General features: G+C 39.4%; 1 protein-coding gene across 3 annotated transcripts in view; it reads right to left on the bottom strand.

Moving 5' to 3' along the window:
• Positions 1-806: 806 nt before the first annotated feature.
• The window catches only part of RASSF3 (Ras association domain family member 3), a 93,353-nt gene continuing 73,786 nt past the window's right edge, over positions 807-20,373 (bottom strand). For all 3 annotated transcript variants that reach the window (XM_023931570.2, XM_023931576.2, XM_086884551.1), the window contains 4 exons: positions 6,911-7,018; positions 5,213-5,480; positions 4,052-4,167; positions 807-3,695 (listed from right to left, as the gene is read on the bottom strand). In XM_023931570.2, the coding sequence (XP_023787338.1) occupies positions 3,546-3,695; positions 4,052-4,167; positions 5,213-5,480; positions 6,911-7,018 (642 nt within the window). In that variant the 3' untranslated portion in view covers positions 807-3,545. The remainder of the gene's footprint in view (positions 3,696-4,051; positions 4,168-5,212; positions 5,481-6,910; positions 7,019-20,373) is intronic.

Consider the following 20,373-nt stretch of genomic DNA (forward strand, 5'->3'; position numbering starts at 1 on the left):
TGAACTCGTCGGTCTCCAGATGGGTGATTCTGCCCCTGATCCAGCCAAAACACACGAGATTTCTTCTGCTGACTTGTATTTCTGGTGGTACATAACTGCCACAGGCAGAGCACACAGACTTGTGGTCAGCTGCTCTTTAAGGCTTTTATCCATCCCACCCTGGCTGAGCACTGAAGTATTTGCCATTTGCAGGCCTTACCAAATGCACACAGAGTTGTGATGGGGCTGTTGCACACACCAAACTGTGAGGTCTCACATAAACCAGCCTTCAAAGCACTGCCTAAGCCACTGCCACCTCCTCTGCTGTGGGGCCATGGTGCCCAGGGAAGTGCCACAGAGACCAAAGCAAGCAGCTCAGCAGCTCCCTTCTACCAGTTCCATCAGGGAGGAATACACCACTTCTATGAAACACAGAATAAGGAACTGGGAAATTAAACATGGATGTTACCAAAGAAAACCACTAAAAAGCCATTAAAGATAAAAAGGAGTGAAAAGCATTTCTTGGGGAGGTCTGGGGTATCACCTCCAGCCTTAGTATATTAGCATTGTTTCAAGATGTTTTTTAACAGAAAGGAAACCACTTGCTGGCTGCCCCACCAGCACCACTTTCTCCCGCTACAGAGGAGTCAGCTCTGTGAGCCCTACAACCCTCAGCTCCCTCCCTCTCTCCCAGGCAAACCTAAATTTATGCTAAAGGCCAGCTGTGTCTGCCTGATAGGACTCATTGCTGCTTTACAGGGAAATCCATTTGGCCTCAAAGTGATCACACCATCATCAAGTAAAGGAAAAACCAAACACATGTCATGTAACCAAGTATTGCCAACTTCAACTTTAATAATGGAACCATCACTTTTTTTTGCCATTTCAGTAATAACTTTAAGGGGAATAAAAACTTCCCTACAAAAATAAAACTAAGCTTGTTAAAATTATAAATAGTTTAAATGTTTGTATTTAAAGACATATATTTTAATGTTTCCCTGCATTCCCCCTCCCTCATCCTTTAGTCATTCTGGTACCATCATATAATGACAAGAAAACAGTTTTGCAACAAAAGCTTTGACAGTTCAATCTGATGCTAAAATTAAAAAAAGATAAAACTGACCAGGCACAACCATTTCTTTTAAATTAAAGCTGCTGTAACTGCCAGTGTGTAGAACAAAAAAGGAGAAAGTTAACTCCACACATGACATCTTACAATAATTAACTGTGGACTAAGACAAAATAAAAATTAAAGTTTATTTTGGTCCCCCACCCCCTTCCCCTTCACCCCAAATCAAGACTCATAGTGCATACAACACTGATTGAGGTTTTTGGCTGAAGTAAATGCAGATGTGCCTACTTAAAAAGACTTACAGTTTAGTTCAAGTAAAACCAAAATTCACATATTTTTATACTCAACTTTAAAACTCAAACAGTGTTTAAATCTGAGCAACAAATGGTTCAATATTGACAGTGATTATGCAATGCTTACACATCTATGGGCAGAAACATAATTTAAGATGTTAACAGAATACCCACCAACATGCTGGCTGCTGCATTCCTAGAAAAACAAACTGTAACAAAACACAAAAGCATTCCCTGAACCATTATAAAGTGTCTCACTTGAGGATAATGTTACTAACTCACACATGCACTACAATGTTACATGTGAAATTAAAAAAACAAACAAGATATGCCTTAGATATATTTTATAGTTAGTCCTACTCTTAATTTCTCTTAACTCTTTAAAACATTATGATTGTCTCATAAGCTTGCAAATTCTTTTTACCTAAAAAACTTGTGAAGAGTTTTAAAAAGAATCTTACTAAGGAAAGGAAACAAAGGCACAATTACGTAAAATTAAGGGGAAGAACAGAAGCATCTTGGAGTTTCACACAGTATCCATTAGATGTCACCAAAGTTTTAACAATTCCTTTGGAATTTAAAACGAACACATTGAGAATAGAGGGGGAAAAAACCCCACCACAACTTCTGCTGCTCTTCAATCCTTAGCACTCCTCCACTCCCCCAAAACCCCAGTACATAACTCATTTCCTCTCTGGCATGATAATGACTACAGTATCAGTCACTCAAATCTGCCTCCTGCTTCCATGCTTCTATTGCACACCCACTTCTTTGGTTTCTTTTGAACAAGCTTTTTATTTTTAGATAAATAACTCTGAAAGAACAACAACTATATTTACACTAAAGTAAAAGGTTTTCTTGCTACATTTTTCCTACTTTTAAATCAAGTAAATCAGCAGTTTGCAGAATTTGGTAATCAGTTTTTCAATTAGGAGTTTAAAAACCATAAGGAAAAAACCTTTTGAATTATTAAAAGTGAGTTACTATGCTCAGTCACCAACACAGACAATAAATGTTAATGTTCTGCTGAGCTGGAAATGTGAGTAAGAAATTCTACTTTCTTTGCCAGACTGAGCCTTTAACAAAGAAAGAAGCAGAGGAAGCTATTTCTGTCTTTCAGATATGGTAATTCAAGATTATCCAGCCTAAAAATGGATCACTGAGCCAGAGGAAAGACCTGACTTACAATAAAGACCAAATGAATCTGTAGTTGTAGCTTATATCTGCACTCTTGCTAGACAGGTATTTCTCACAGAGTTATCTGAGACATGGACCACTTTTCAGAATTCAAGTAAGCAGCTTTTTAGGTTTACCACACTTTTCAAACCCTAACTATGCCTTTATGGAATCAGCTTCTCCAAAAGGGACCTGTATGTGCAGCTCCATTTCCATTCTTACTTAGCTTTTGCTTCTCGTTCCTTCCCACTATTTCTATTATCTTTTTTTCATTTCCAGTGTGGATTTATGCAGTTAAAAACCATAAAAATTCACAATATTATAACATACTAAAACTATAACCTTGTAGAATTAGTATTTCAACTTTCCTCTGTGTAAATACTATTTTCATTTAAAACCTCCTCTGTCAGCTGTTAGAGTTCTTCTCCCCAACTCTTACTTTCTTTTCAACTTTCTCTTTACCTTCTTCACAAAGACCACTTAAAAGCCCTCCACAAATTTCACAGTACAAACCACAAGATCTCATAAGCTTTTCCACCTATAACAGTTCTCTCACAAATTATACAGTAACTATTCAAAAACAGAAAGGTAGTGCAAATCAATTTCATCTCTAAGATAGTGCTCCAACTAATTCCCGTCCAAATGGCTTTAATAGTATTTTTTTAACTCATCAATTTGCACATCCTTACTTGTAAAGATACCATTAAGCAAAGAAGAAAAATAAAAGGTATTGTTTCATAGCATCCTAGGAAATTGCTTACAGTTTCACAGCTTGCACCAAGATAACTTGGGAAACTCTCTAGGCACACAGAGGGTTGCAAACTGATGTACAAACATGCAGAATCCCTTACTTGCGGGTGCAAGATGCTAAGTGACCTGGCTTATGGAACTAAGTCTACCCTGGCATCACAAAACAGTCTTCTGAATAAAGAAAACTACTCTCTGCTGCTCTTTGTACGTTGGGTTTGGCATGCTCTACTGACATTTGGTAGCGCGCGTTTTCCTGAGTGTCCTTTGGCCCCCTTTTAACCAGGTTTCAGCACCCCACGAAGGGCTTCTTCAAGTTTGCCCCTGTAAGCTGCGTAGCGGTTCTTCAAGACCTGCAGTTGGTCGTTTTCTTCTTTGTCCAGTATGCGCAAGAAGTTTTGCAGTTCAGGAATACTAAAAGCTTCCCACTGGAAAGACAGAGAGAGCAAAGAATGGATGAGATGAACGGAAAATTCATAAATCTTTTATATCTACAGTATCTCCAAACAGAGATACCGCAGACAATTTTCAACAGTATCAGGCAACTTCCTTGAAAATCTTAGGGCATCTGAAAATAGTTTATTCTTTTCAACTGTTTTTTTCTTCTGCAAGCAACAACAGGTCAACCCAACCACAAATGAAATGTTTACAAAAGGCACAAAGGAAATTAACAGAGGAAAAGAGTCTGCTTCCAAAAAATGAACTGTCTGGTCAGCACAGCTCAAACAGAAGCCCGCTCATCCATGAAGTTACACAAACACTGACCCAGGAGGGTGTGACATACCATGACTTCTCCAGTTTCATGCTCACGTAGAACAAAACTGAGCATTTCTGTTTTGGGGCCTGCCACCAAGCGCAGGTACAGGGGATGTTCTCTGTCTGACAGCTTGCATGTATAAACTGCAGGAGAAGGAAACCACAGTAATCATTATCTTTACCAACGTTTCAAACACTTGGAATGACAAAGGCTAGCTAATGCTAAAACATTTCAGAAAGACGCATGTATTGCCAAAATTTACACACTGTTTATCTATCAGTCTACATACTGGTTTCAAGCAGTGAGTTTTAGGAAGGAGCTGAGCAGGTGACTGATGGTGACAGTGCAACACTGCACTTGCACAGGAATGAAATGGCCTCCAGCCAACACAGTACATGCAGGGCTGGGGAGGAAAAACAACCCACAACAAAAGAATACAGCACACAGATCTGTTGCTCTGCCTGAGCGTTTACGTCATCAGAGCTGTGTATCACAGTTCTGATACCTTCTCCACTTAAAATTTCACACACGAAATCTAAAAGACAACTCTGCCTGCCTGACAGCCAGAAACATCTGAACTACTGAAATTGCTCTCCATGTCCACAGAAGAAAGGCGTATTTTAAGTACAAGAACACAACACTGGCAAAATAGGCACCTTTCCCGACAAAACCCCTTTTCCATCTTCTGGTATTTCCATCACAACTTACAACGAACTCCTAACAGCAGCCAGTGCCCAGGGACAGCCACGTGCACTTACACACGTGAGCCCAACACGTGCCCGTGGTCGTCACCTCGAGCGGTCTGCCAGTGCCAGGACCTCGTGCATCACAGACACCATGGCTTATCTTTTTAAAAACCTGTAACTTAATCTCACAACTCTGCAGTATATCAGGGCAGCTGGAATTCAGGGTCTGATAAGGGAATAAAATAAATTAAAATGGACTGCAAAGCACCAGAGATCTGTGTAATGTTTTAGCAGGTGACTTTGTCTTGGATGAATTATCCCAAAACACTCCCAGTCTTTTACTGTCTTACCATAACTTTACATAAGGAAAAAAAGATGAGGTAGGAAGACTGTCACCCCCATTTATCTGAGTTCTTCCACATGGCTTATTTCAAGTATTACTATAGCACAGCTCCCTCCCCAAACCCTTCCACTTCCAAAACGCCACAAGCTCAGCTTATACCTTGATCTTCCTTGTGACAGCGTTTATAAAGTGCAAACTTCGCAGGGTTATCGGCCACAAAGAACTTCTTGAGCAAGGCCTCGATAACTTCCCGAACGGTGTTGGTGCTGCTGATGTGAAGGGTGTTCACGCAGCCGTCCGGCAAGTAAAAAGCAGTTTCCTGATTGCTGGGAGCACACCTCCCCTGGCTCTGGGAGGACTGCACAGTGATGGGTCTGCATAGTTCCATCTGGACTTTGATGAAGCCAGTGTAAACCCCATTCGCATTCTGCAATGAAGGAAAGGCCTGAGCTGTTGAAATCGTCAGCAGTGACCAGCTGTGACACAGCAGTGGAGCAGACACATGAAAATGCTCACAGTGAACACTATTTCAGTACCACTGCAATACATGACATCTCACAGGAAAAGTATTGTTTTGGTAATTCAGACAGTTATTCCTTCTGGTATATCTTCTGAATATTATTTTCTCTTATTAATAACTACTGAGTATTAATTTTTTCTTAATAACAACTGTTGAATTCTAAGTATATTAGGACCTCACCAAACAAAAAGTATAACGTACCAGAGGTTAAGTTTTCACTTTAGGAGAGAACTATGATAAGATGACTAACACCCATCTTTAGCAACAGATTTAATACAGAAATACAGGAATTATCTCCCACATTTTAGCTGTCTTTGTCAACTTAGTCTGAGGCACTTAGATGGTCAAATCATGTTAAGAAAAAACACAACCAACCGAAGAAACCAAAACCAAGCAACCACAAAAAAACGCCCACAAAAATCCAGAAAAAACCCCAGAATAAATGGCAATCCAATTAACAGCTGAAATTGTTTATTTCAGCTGCTTCTGAAAGACAAAATAGCAAAGCAAATCAAACCTTACTAAGCTAGAAAACTTTTGTCAGTCTGGTTTTAGGCATAGGAAGTTCTGATCCACATGCAAACACATAACAAAGATCTTTTTAGCACACAGTCATACTTATATGTTTTAGGATATAATGGAATTTCAAAATTTCCATATACACCCACCGGACTATGTAATGTATTAGAAAATCTGGACAGCATAACAACTGAGTAACAGCTTGCTAAGCAGATAGATGTGAATTTTGTTAGTATGCTCTTGAGGAGACTGAACTGATTATTAGACCTGGTTCACAATCCTTGGAAATGAGAACTCTTAGGTATTTCAGTTTGTATTGTCTATTTTGGGGGAAGAAAGTCTCTTCATGCTGAAAACCTGTATGACTACTCTGAAAGTTAAGGCTCCTATAATAAATATTGCGTGTTTTAACTTTTATCACTGCTAGAGAACCCTTATCAAAGAAATCTGACAAAAATTTATCAGCAGAAACAAGAAAAATATACCTTCATTTTTACCATCTTAGCGTTTTCAGAATTGGTCAGAAAATTCTGACAAATGTCCCTCAGTGTCAGCTGACAGTTTACTTTAAACACATTTCAAATTACATCAGTTTGTTTTTACAATACTTTCTTTTGATTCATGTAAAAAAGTTACAGAGATAAAAAGCATTTCAGACATAGGATTTAATTTGCCAATCTAAGGAAAAGTCTCTTAGAAAATAATTAAAACAGAGACAGTTTCATAAGATGCTGAGAATAAAACAATTCACAATGCACTACAAAGTTACAATTCATCTGCTTGCATTAAAAATTACAGGAATTCTATGCAAAACTTACCAAGGTCATCTTTAATTTATCAGTGACACATGAATTATAGCTTTGTATCTTTTCTTTAACTTCTTCTTTGCTGAGATAAACATGAGGCTCTCTCTCCTTCTGAACATCCTTCAAAAACAAGACAGCAGTTTTAAAAATCAGTCATTTTATGATTCTGGATACAAACATTCTTAGTCCAAATGGTAATTATTCCACAGAGGCTCAACATAACAGTAATTAGCTGTGCAGCAACATAAAGGATTAACACATTAAGCAAATCAAACAGAACACTTGGACTGAAGGGAGCTGGTTAAATCAACACACCCAAAGACACTTGTGCCCTTTTGTTACCAACTGTTTTCCTTCAGATATTTTGCAGCAATATGCAAAACAGCTCAGCTCATTTTATGGCTTGATTTCCTCATGTCAATGCCATGCCATCCTGTTAAGAATACTTAAAATTTTCGTTAAATATTACTTGGGGCACAAATAGGTACGTTTGAACAAACAAGGAGTACATCTGAAAATAGCAGTACGTCCTAACAAGTAACCCAAACAATCCCAGAGTGTGCCAACACCACAGCATCCCTGCACTCCAATGTGACAGACAGGATGTTACATACAGGAACACTGCCTGCTACATAAACCATCAGAAGTAACTCTCCATACCTTATGTTACACCAATTGCAAGGGTTTTTTTTCCATGGGGAAGGCCCTATTAAGATTTTTCAACTGTTGCTTTCATGAGATTGCTATGGCTTTCACGTATGGCAGTAAAAGAAGACCCTGGAATTGGATTTTTTCCAAACAAACATTTGCTCCCAATCTGTATTCCTGCAGCAAACCAGTGTTATAAATACACTCCAGTTTCTACCACTAGCACAAATGCCATATATAGTATGAAAGAGTTTCAGCTCTCTGCTTTGATGATTTAAGGCTCCAATTAGAAAAGGGAGAAGCTTTGAAGAACCTGGATGCTTTCAGAGAATACCTGAACACATTCACCCTACAGACAAACCAAGTCACAGTTCCATCTGTCCTCACAAACACATTCCAGTGTAGTGTATCCTGAAAAAGGACTTCCCTGTATTCAGTGGCCTGTCCTGCATCCCACTCTATTGGACACCACTCGGTACAACTCAGCACACATCTTTGCAGGCACTTCAGTTTGCCAGACACGACCCCAGAGATGAGCACATCTGCTGTGGCATTGTAAGGCTCCACTTGCCAGAAAGAATCTGCTGCAATTCTTCTGTTTCCTAATTTAAAATCAAATATTTTTAGCTCTCCTAGGCTTAGTTTTGCTTTTCCTATATGGCATCTCACAAAATGACATGCTGGAGCAGACTTTTTTCCCCATAGCTATAAAAAGAAAGGTGTGGTCTGAACAGAGAACTTGAAGCCAGAAACCTTGAATTCTGATCTGGGGTCAGATACTGATTTCCTGCCTAACACTGAGAACATGCCCTTATTTCAAGATCAGGAAACTGAGGCAAAAAGGGAGCACACCAGCAAAAGACAATTCTGCCATTAGTTCCTTAAGCACAGTTCTGAGATTGTGGAGCAATTTGCACAGTTGCCAGACCCCACGTACTATATTATAAATACCGAATTACTGAACGTTTTCAGAATTCAAGTCTTTATTCTCCCATGAGAAATGAAGCCTCTTGCCCTTCTGTTTTTCACCTTCCCTCTACCCCAGACTGCCCCAAATAATAAAGACAGCTTCATTTGAATTGCCCACTTCATGTCTCCAAAGGCTCTTTCAGCTTTATAGCGTTCTATCTGGGTGCAAACAAAGCAGGCCCAAAGGAACAAAAATGGATACTAAAGGGACAGGAAACAGTCTGCAGGCCTCTATCTGATATCTATATGACACGTTTCAAGAACCCAATCTTTAATTTGCAATGTTCCCTGTCAGTGTAAGTGCAGACAAACTCCTTCACATGGACACCAGCCAAGACTTACCTGAGAGACAACCACATTGTGGAATTCATACCTCACCAATCTACTAACAATGATACTGAAATTCCAGTACTGGATACCTCAGCTTTAATGCTTATTATTAATTAATTTCTGAATGTTCAAGCAGGTACCTACCCTGTTGGAGCTGTCACCATGATTACTGAAGTCACCCACAACATCCACTATAATCAAGCAACAAACACTAACTAGGAAAGTGGAAAAAAACCTCACCTTTCCTATGTTGAAACATCAACCTTTAAGAAAAAAGCAATAAACAAACAACCACTCCACATTAACTTCTGTGCACCTCAAGGTCTAATTCCTCAAAAACAACTTTTATTAACTGTAGATGACAAAAACAATCTATTAACTTTAATGGCAATGACACAGGGTAAAGTTCACAAGGCTGACAGCTAGGAAATTATCTGTATGCATTATTAAGAAGAAAAAAAAAAAGGACAAGATAAAAAACCTTGGTGAATTAGTAAGTATGAACAGATAGCAAGAACCTTTCTCCTATTTTCACATATGAGAGTTTTGATACACATTTCTGTTCACCCAAAATGACAGAAATTTGATCTGGTTAGGAAAGACACCACCCCAGGAGATCAGTCTAATTGTGGGGATTGCCATGGAAGCAGGCATAGCAAGTAAATCCAAGCACAGCACTGAAGGCCAGCGTCCAGCTGACTTCCCCCAGACTTGCCCTGGTGATGCCCTTGTAGTTGGCCTTCGAGTGCAGCACTGCTACAGAGCTTTGGGCCACAAGGCATCACTGGGGCAGCTGTCATTCCCTCAAATGAGTTAGACATGGTTCCATACTTGAACACACCACAGGAATTTCTGCCTTCTTGCACTGGCACTAGAGGCTGGACAATTTTGGCGAAGCTTAATTAAGCCCACAAAAAACACATCTGTGTGTTTACGCAAAAGCGGGGATTACCTCCTTCTGTAGCGAGCATCCTGCCAACAAATGCACCTCTAACTCATCTTCTACACAACCAAACCCTGTGCCTCAATTCATTTCAATAGCATGCAGTTCATAGCAAATCTCTGAACTGAATACAAAGAGGACTACTGGGATTAAAACAAACAAATGGACTCAGAATCATTCAATAAAAATACTATACACAAGAGGCAGAAATGCTATTTACTTCAGTCATCATTTTCACCCTACTCCTCTATCTTTCACTATCAAGACCACAGACAGTGAAAAGTGAAGACGTGTCCCAGGAGAGGAAATAATTCGATGCCACTGGAAACCTAAGACCAAGATCTTCATCATGAATTAATTTGGTGATACCATCCTGCACCCAAACAAAAAACTCAGAACACTCCAACTCATTCATCAGGGTACAACTTCAACCAAGCAAAGAAAACCTCCTCACTAACAACACACCAGGACTCACAGAAAATCATGCTGCTGTCACACAAACTGCAGAGACAGTAAATCCCACATGACTGCTGCCAACAGAAAGCCAACAAAGGAACAACTCACTGGGTTTATTATGAACAAGAAAGCCTCAGCCCACCATGATTCACTGTGTCAGCTGCTCTCACTGAGTGCCATTAAGCAGAACACATAGATTTGAGGCACCTGTGGCTTTTAATTTTCTTAATTATACTTAGCCAGCATGCAAAGAGAAGCTAACAAGATGTTGTATAGGGTTTTTCCCTCTTTTTTTCCCCAACTTTTCTGGGGCTGAATTGCTCTCAGTATACATTGCCACCTAAATTTTGCAATACAGCTTTGCTAGCCACGTTAGAATTTAAAGTAAGTAAGTCTTCTTTGACTAGCATACTTAGGCGGGTTGAGGAAGGCATGACAAACTCGTTTCCCACAGGAAATAGTAGGTCCTTCATAACAGGACCATTAAAAGAAAAGCTGTCCCCTGCCAACTCTGCTTCTGTCTAGCAGATCAAATTCCACTTTTTAATCTCAGCAGGTAAATTTATTACTTATGAAGACCTTTAGTCATCCAATACAACAGCAGTACTTAATTCATCTCTACCATGCTTTACAATGTGATTCTGACACTCTTGAAATGGCCACCAACTGGTTGAAGCCACACCTGCTAAGAGAAAGCTCCAAAGTCAGCTGTTTTAAACAAAGGAGCAAGAGAATTTTGGAGGCGAGATTTGGCACAGCTTCTCAAAGCCAGTGCACTGCTGTGGCACAATTCATCTGTGGGCTGATTCAGATGCAGCTGATTCATCTGACTCCCTACAAGATGCCCAGCATACACCTCACAAAGGCTGTATGTGGGGAATTGGGAAACTGCCTTTCTTCAAAAGTCAGGCCTGGTGATGAGTTTCCTAACCACAGATCCTTGCATATGTAACAGCAGCAGAGTGAAGTATAAGCACAACCAGTAGAGCTGTTCACACTGTGTTTTCTTCCATCAGCCAAAAACCTAGATGTTGCCAGGCATAACAGTATCACTTCTAGGTGCTAGTGTTCAAAAAATTAATTTTCTCTATAAAACAATGCACATGCCAAACATTTCCATGGTATTTTTTTTAAAAAATCAAATATATAGAATAGAAGCTGAGCTAGGTTCTCTTCCATCATTTAGCCAAATGATGCTCTCAGTAATGTCTCCCACATCAGCACCCCTTTCTCCTCCCAGCCCAATCAAGTGTTTTCCTCATCAGAGCTCCTGATCTCCTTCCTTTCCATGATGCTAATGTGATCTGCTACTTCCCTCAGACCAAGCCAGATGGAAAAGATAAAAACTAGTCTCAAGAAGACAGCTGAATACATCAGAACTCACACAGATTATATATTTGGGTCTAAACCACTAATTTTCTAGTCTGAGCTATTAATTTTTAAGAAAATCATTCTGTCCTTCACAACACTTACAGTGCACACCATTGGCAGCCATTTGTATTAAAGCCATTACTCAAGTCAACCAAAGCAGCATTTCATTCTCAAACAAAATTCCTAAGCAACAGCTGCCAGTAAGAGGGAAATGAGGCAAGTGCTTTCATTTTCCCAAGGGGAATAGCTGGTCTTTCATTAGAGCTCATGATGCAATGCCTCTTCACAGTTGAGCTTCCTCACAAGAAAGAGCAGAAAATGTTTTTTCTTTATCGCCTGCACCCCCATGCTCATCTCATTTATTGTAGCACAGATGTTTAGAGAGTGCAGCACTCTCTTTGTAACATTTATGCTGAGTGCAAAGCCCTGACTGAGATGAGCTCAGCACGCATCCTCAAGAAACATAACAAAAACAGCACAAATTAGAATTAAAGTGAACTGCAAATCAAGTTGTGGTCCTGAAAAAGAAGAATCACACCACATCAGGAGCTTTATGGATGTCTAAGTCTCAAAGTTGCTGCCAAACCCTAGTCCTGCATGCAGTAAGAAAGCGCTAATAAACTCAACAGCTACAGGCTGCTATGGGATAAGGCTGAGAAAAAGTTTCACAAAGAAAACTCCAAAACCATGAAGCCTGCATCCCCAGGATCTTTGCCTTGAGTCAAATGTCTGGCTTATCTAAACTGCTACTGCTGCCTCCTATATATGGAGAGATACAAGAGGGTCTCTCTCTCTCTTCCACCCAACCTACTATTTTCACAAAACTTCAAGAAATTAGCATCTCTTGAGGAATGAGGCTACTCTTAATATTTCAGCTCAAAAGGCAGAGGAAAATATAATGAACAAATGCTTAAACCTAACCCAGAAACATATATAAAGCATTTTTATGACAAATCTGAGAACCAAAGACCTGTGGGAACTCAAGCATTCTTCTAAGACATGAGTCCCTATCTCAGTTCTCATGTTACACATTGATCCCACACATACAGAGACTATGATTCAGTCATATGAATGAAGATGCCATGAACTTGCTGTGGCCAGAAATAATTTTTGAAATACAACACTGATGGTTTTAAAATGAGAAATCCAGCCTAATCTAGGTTAAAAAAAAAAAAAAGTCTTGTTTAGTCATAAAAATTACAGCTAGTGCATCCTATGTACATCACATTTGCATTAAAGTAAGGATTTAACTAACAGTGCTATTATACAACAAAAAAAGCCCAACAGAGCACACAGGAAACAAAATTAAGGGAATTCTGATCTCATTTGTTACTCCTTCTACAAGCAAGAACACTCTTTCCTGCAGTCTGTCAGCACTCCTACAGGAAAGAAAGAAACTGAAACCTTGCAATTAAACTATTTTGAAACAAGCATCTTTACTTCTCCCTCATCCTAACTCTCCTGAGAGCAGAGCAGCTTTCCCAGTGACAGTAATTCCTCCTTCTATCCTGGGGCAAGCCTGAACTCCAGGTAAGTGCTCTTCCTTCACCTGAAACCCTGAGACTCACCAAGCAGACACTGCTCACAGCCAGTCAGAGACACCAGTGGCCAAAGAGGTGTGAAGATGAGCTGGGGACAGGGTGGCCAGGAAGAAACATTAATATCCAATCATTGACCTTATCACACAGCAGAATTTTGAAATGTCTGCATCCTCCTGAACAAGGTGAGGTTCTTCTTCCTGTAGTATCTTTTGCTTTCTGCAGTCAGGGAGATCCAGTTCTAACAGTGGCACACAGGGCAAAGAAGCAGTCTCTTTTTTAGGTAAAGATTTTGTTTTTCTAAGCAGGTTTGGCTGAGTCTTGAACAATTATCCTGACAGTCAGAGAGAGTTCAAGAGCAGCCCACACAACATGTCCTCCTGACAGAGCGAGAGAAGTGGCACCCTCTCAGGTCAGGTGTACAGGGCATCCAGCCGGATATTCTGCCTTCAACAGCAGCAAAAACAAAGGCTATTTCAAGCAAGCACGAGAGACTTTTTTGCAGCCTCTCTGCTGGCATCCACAAGTGTGGAAGCAGGAATTCAGAGGGCACCTCCCTTCCGAGTCTGCTCGGTGTCCATTTATGGCCCTGGTGCCTATGCACATACATAAGCCCTTTTTGAACCTGCCAACACTTGCCTGTCTCTACTTCCACTCTGCTTGTGGAAGCAAGTTCCACAAATTCATGACTGCAGTGTGACAAGGTACTGGCATCCACTTTTAGATGATCTTCTATTAAGACAGAAGACAACTTCTGTTAAAACATTGAGTGCCCTTTAATCCTAATATGGCAGGACCTGGTAAACCCAAGCTTCACATTCAGCTTACCTATCACTTTTGTGATTTTGTAAACCACAATCACATATACCTTCTTTATTCTTTCTCCAAAGTGAGGAGCTTTGAACTCCTTAGTCTTTCCTAAGGTAGTTGCTCCATCCTCTCAATCATTTTACAGCAGGTTGACCAACCACAAAAATGGGATGTGGGGACCAGACCTCCATCAGAACTTGTGACATAAGCGCACCAAAGCTTAGATGCTCTTTGTTTATAAATCTGTATGCTATAGGTCTATGAAAAATCTATTTTTCATAGACCTGTAGCATTGACTTTATTTCAAAGACTTTACTTTTATCCATGATGCAATGTGGTCTCCCTTCCATAGTGGTTAAAGAAATCCCCCCCATGCAACACCATAGTTTATAATTTTATCATAATTTTAAAGGTACAGGCATTACAGTTAATAAATACTTGTTACTTTCTGACTATTTCCAGTTTTTACCAATATCACCATGTGGTTTGGCATGGTAATGAAAGCAATGAATGACAAAGTAAAACATTGTGACTACATCTGCCCTCTCTGATGTAAACACTCAAATGTTTATACGGTGAATATTTTTAAGTAGCAGAGAAACAAAACAAAAGTAACTTCCCTTTATTCCTTTTAACAAATTATTTTCCTTCAAACAGAGGCAATATAAACACAGTTCATATTCAGGCATTGTGAAAGAAAGGCTAGAAAACCAAATATATTTGTTGGCGACATTAACATTGCTGCTTAAGTTTCATTTAAGTTCATCATGACCTCACCTCTGAAAACCCGTAGTTACAAACCCCGTCGTACCCTACATGGTTGTACTTTAACTACTGGCATGCAACCCAGTTTCAAAAAAGCAGTCATCTGTTTAAAGTGAAAACCAACTGTACAAATAATAGCAACTCAGGCTTAGCATTAGATTTTGTCCCTAAAGACACAACAGATTTTACACAGATTTGTACATTCTTCCCTCTCCATACTATGACATGCTTTTAAATAAATATATTACACTATTTAAGTAACATTTAACAGCTGTTTCAGTTTTGCAAATTTCAGTAAAACTAGATGTAAGAAATATCACAGACAGTAAATAATTTCCTTCAGGTCTCCTCTTCAGAAAGTGTTTTAACTGCTGGCTATTTAAGCACATAAGATGTTTAATGAACTAAAATGAATTATCAGCCTCTGTGAACTGTATAACAAAATCAAGCTTTTAAAAGACCATTAGGAAACAAGCTTATACAGGATATTGTATTGAAAACTACCTAGTGTATCTTAAAGGTTAAATGTGGTCTGAAGCCCAGGGTACTAATACAAGTAGAGATCAAACAACTAAGTAACATTAGGGCTCTGGATGATTATACCACAGTATTTGCATACAACTACACAACGAGAATCCATTCATGTTCCATCCAACAGAAGGCAGGAAGAGATTGTTTACAATGACAGGTTTTCAAATCCAGCTATCTACATTTTATTTTAAAACTGACATTGGAAACCAAGCAGCCACTCCTGGGGAAGCGAGCCCCATGGCAGGCCAAGGCGTAGTCTTCTCCCTGTGCTTACTGCCAGCACTTTCCAGTCTGAAGCAAGCTCGGCTGTGGGCCTTGTCTCAGGAGAAGCTGGGTGATGTGCCAGCTTTTGCCAAGTGTGTCAAACACCATTTTATCTTCAGAGCAACATTCCCTTCCTGTGTTTGGTTTGGTAGTTCTAAGACTGTGTCACCAAATTACTTGTAAAACCTTCTGACAAAAACCTGCCTGTACTGAGAAAAGACAGCAGCTTCATAACCAGCCCAAGCCCTAGAGCTGCTGTTAGACAGAAATGGTGAGCCTGCACATGATCACAACAGTCCCACCAACCAAGTAATTTCTGTTTGGATTTGTTCCACTTAAAAGAAAAAACACAAACCTCAAAAATGCACACTGACAACTCTCATCTAGGAAACATCAGCCATTGGCTCTTTGGATATAGAACATCCCTGACAGCCTTCCCTTATCATTAACACTACAGTGAAAAAATGTTCAGAAAAATTAATGGTCTTCTCAAAGAAATGCCAGGATCATGGGGAGGATGTAGTACTTTGAAGAACATACAGTTCTTCAAATTCAAAGAGTTATTGTTACTGTCTTTATCAACCTGGTGCTGAGCTCACATTTGAAACTTCTGTGAAGGGAAAATGCCCTCCTCTACCACACACACATCTCAAACCCCCACAAAATTAAGGAAGTACAACTATCTATTTTTCAAATAAGTCTGCTTTTGCAAGGCCTCAAAAGCTCATAACAACAACCTTGGCGGGCTGGGAGAATGCTCAAGCCTGGAAGCAATCACTGGTACGTTCAGTAATGTACACAACCTCTAAGCCAAAGTAGCAGAAGTATCTTTCTAGTATGTTAAATACGACCACGATAAAACCAACACATGCATTTGCAGTCAACTTATGTAACTGCTGTTTTATATCTGTACACAAAAAAAAACCAGAGCTAAAAACTATCTCCATCCAAAATCTAATAAAATTTACACTCACTGTAGCTCTACTTCAAAACAAGTTAGGTTTTCATGAAATAAGTCCATAGAAAATATTTTTACACCAACGCTACCTCTCTCACTGCAATTTGTGCAATTAAGTATCTATACAGCTTCCACAGAAATATTAAAAAACAGTCTCTTCAAAAAGACATCCAAATTAGATATTTCACAGTGCAGGCAAAAGGACGCCCCCCTGCAGCCTGGCCTGCATGAAAAACTTTCTCCTCCTTTCACGCTCCAGAAAATTCATATCACCTGGCACATTTCATTGACAATTAAAACTGTAAAGACTGTAGCCTTCTGTACAGCCTTTATATTACTACACTTTATTAAAAATCAGATAGTATCCAAAAGACATTTCAAAAGCAGCATACTATAATCATCCGCTTTACCCTCTACTGCCTGAACCAGTGTGGCAAAAATTCAAGGAAAAAAAAATGGATGGGGGCAAACTAGGAGACCACATACTACTGTAGGGTAAATTTACATTGACCTTAATGATAGGATTTCACCTCTATTTTGTATCCCCAGCCTTAAGAGGCCAAATGTTGGAAAATAAAAACCAGAACCCCTTAGGCAATTATCTCAAAGCTGCAGCAAACAGGAACTTTTCAGTTCTTTTTCCACCTTCATTCTATTTGACTGGAATTGCAGTTTGAACTTACCAAGACTTCAGAGCTCAGATTTGACTGCTGTTCCAGTAAGAAGGAAAATAAAAGGCTTGAACCATTCTTGGACTCTTAGTTGCAACTCCCCAGTGTAAGTTATTCCTCTCATCTTGTGAGATGGATGATGGATGCAGTAGAGAATCACGGCCTAGCTGGGAACAAACAGGTAAAGGCAGCTGGCTGGACCTCAGCCATCCAGCCCTATGCCACCACCCATCAAAGCCCATGTCCTAGTGACTTCAAGATCGCACTGGTAAGATGGTACTCAATCCCAAATCTCTGCACTGTGAGGAAACCAACCAATTGAGGCAGCAAGATTATGCCTTAAATAAACTCACGAGCATGGTAATGATAACCTGCGTCTGAGGGGTTTCAAGCTCTTGCTTTTCAACCACCTGGATTTACACACATATTTAAGGCTACCAAGCAGTTGCAAGCAGAGTGAGACTGAAAAAAGAACAAGTTTTTTCAAAACTCCTACGTTCTCTAAAAAGAAAGGCAAAACATAGTATTACCATTACAAAAATTGAGAACTGCCACCAACTTGTGTTTCAATCCTTTTTGCAAAAATACATATTTTGCCCAGTTTCAGTATGAATTTGTTTTCCAGAATACATATATGCAACACATTAATTTCTTAAAAAATCAATTCAGGTGCCTTCAATGCTGAGAATTTTAAAGATGGCTGCTTTATGCCTGCTTCTCTGCTAGATGCTACTGCTGTCTGAGGAACCAGTGTCAGCTGTCACAGTTCCTCATCCAGTAACAAAATCACTACCAGGAAGCTCTTTTCTTAAATAGGATGAATAAGGTATTTTTTTTCTTTTTACAGGTGAAAAAAATTCAAAATTGAAAAATTTTCAATTCAAAATTCAAAAATTGAAAAAACTGAATAAGCAAACTGAAAACAGAAGAATGAGCAAGGGAAAAAAACAGGGTTTTATTTTTGTACAGGTTAAAAAAAAAGATCACAGATAGTATAAACAAGCATTACCCAACTCTGCAGCATGAGAGAACTACAGGGCAATAAACACTTCATGGCACAAATCCCAACTTACCCAAACACTGTGCTAGCCTGGTGCCATGTATCAGCAGACAGTTTACACCACTAACATCTTCAGTGCTTATGTGAGCATGCTGCTCCCTTCTCATCAACTCACAATTTCTATATCTGGGCAGACCATTCTGTAGTAGTGAATCACTTCAGAATTACATGCCAGTTGTTACACTCAGACATTTTTTATTTTTTTTTAATAACATCAACAAAAGAGTAGGGTGATGCCAGCGCCACTTAGATCAATACTGGGAGGACACAGTGGAGAGAGAACATAGGAGGAGGCCACAACCGGTAGGCATTCAAGAGAGGTGTGAACAGAAGACTTCAGAACATGGTTAATGAATATCCCACAGGAAAAGCTGGATAAACAAACTCTTCATCTGAGGAAAGGTCAGGAGAACAGCAATTAGGCTGCACTGGAGAACAGGGCTTGCTTACTTACAACCTGATGCTATGGCCCAACTCCAAACACACATTATGTTGCCATGCTGGAGAATGGCCACCGGGAAACCAGAGAAGGGGGAAAATGATTACATGCTTTGTTCTTAAGCAGCAAATGGGAGAATGTGTTGATTTTACAACAGAAAGTTCAAAAGTTGTTCTTTTTTCCTTTCCAAACAGCTATTTCCCTGCTTTTATGGGCAGGATGTTACAGGCACAAGGAAGCACTGCTGCTACTCCACCTTTCCTTAAGCCTGACTTCTGCTTCAGGAAATGTAATTATGAAGCTTATGAAGATATGAGATCTGCTAGAGCTGATAGGCATTCCAGGTGGAAGCAAAAGTCTAGTAGAACTTTTCATTAAAAATAAAAATCCCTGTCAGAAGTAATGAGGATAATCAGTACCACCACACCCTCTAAGAAAACACTCAGAAGAGAGAACACATTGAAAAGGATGGGTCACTTCATGGGCAAGCATCAGATAAGCTGAAACCAGTACAATCAAAATTTCCCCAGATAAACAATAAATACTACAAATCACAACTGTTTTTCAGTAAAAGTATCTGAAATATTTTGTTAACATTTCCTGTACTTTAACAGAAAATATTGAGAACTCATGGTTTTAGCTGATAAAAAAAGCATGCAACCATATAGCAACACCATTTTAAAAGGAGATCAAAATAATAGTTAAATAAAACAAAACAAGCAGCCATCACCCAACTGGAAACACAGCATTTTCCTGTGTCTTTAAACTTACAGTTCTTAAGTTCCTAAGTTATACCACAATCTTATTAGAAGTTTATAGAACAAAGGAGCCAGTCTTAGCTTACAAATATATACATGCACACTTAAAACTGAACAGTAAAGGGGAGTCTTTTTGGGAGTTGGAAAAATTAAGAATATATGTGGAACCTCTGGCACAGACAAAAGCATCAGCCTGTAATCAGACCAGTCAGTTCACATCCACTCTTCCACTGAGCATATATAATACAGATCCATTAACAAGACCTCTCTAATTGCCACATGCGAAGGGCCCCAGCTTTTACACCTCACTCAAACCATGTAATTAATTAAAGTATTGGTATTTCTTCTGTTCCAAACCTGTACAGGCAATTTTGCCAGAACACTGAAATTCAGCCAAATTTCTACCAGTATGTCCTTTGCATAATGTGACACCAATTTTTTTTTTTTTCAAATCAATAAACATTGTGTGTTCACATAAGAAGTTACTCTGTAATGCCTGGTTGCAAGGGGTAGGGGAAGGGGAGAGAAGCACATGGGTGTTTCCCCTATGCAGCATCCTAGCAAGCACTACCATATTATAACACAAGGAGCAGAACTGGAAACTACAGACAACAGAACAATGCAGAGGGTTTTTAAGAGGCATTAATTTAGCATCCAATCACTTCTGTCCCACATTATGAATGCTGAAAGTTATGGTAGCATAGTAATAAGTGTCACTTGTACACAAAAACTACACGGCAGTATTAGAAATGGCAATCTCAAAATGGCAGAGCATAGTCCTTAATGATTAAGACCATTCATCAGGAAATCCCAATGAAATCAGCAGCATTCTTCATTTATTAATTAGTAAAAATTAACAGAAATCAAAGTAGTTACTTACATAGGTTGACTAAGGTGACACACACTGATGCCAACATATGCACACATGCAGGAATGATAACTTCTCAGAAAAAATGACATGGCA

The sequence above is a fragment of the Cyanistes caeruleus genome, chromosome 4 (assembly GCF_971803275.1).
Source record: "Cyanistes caeruleus chromosome 4, bCyaCae1.hap1.1, whole genome shotgun sequence".
In the NCBI taxonomy this organism is placed as follows: Eukaryota; Metazoa; Chordata; class Aves; order Passeriformes; family Paridae; genus Cyanistes; species Cyanistes caeruleus.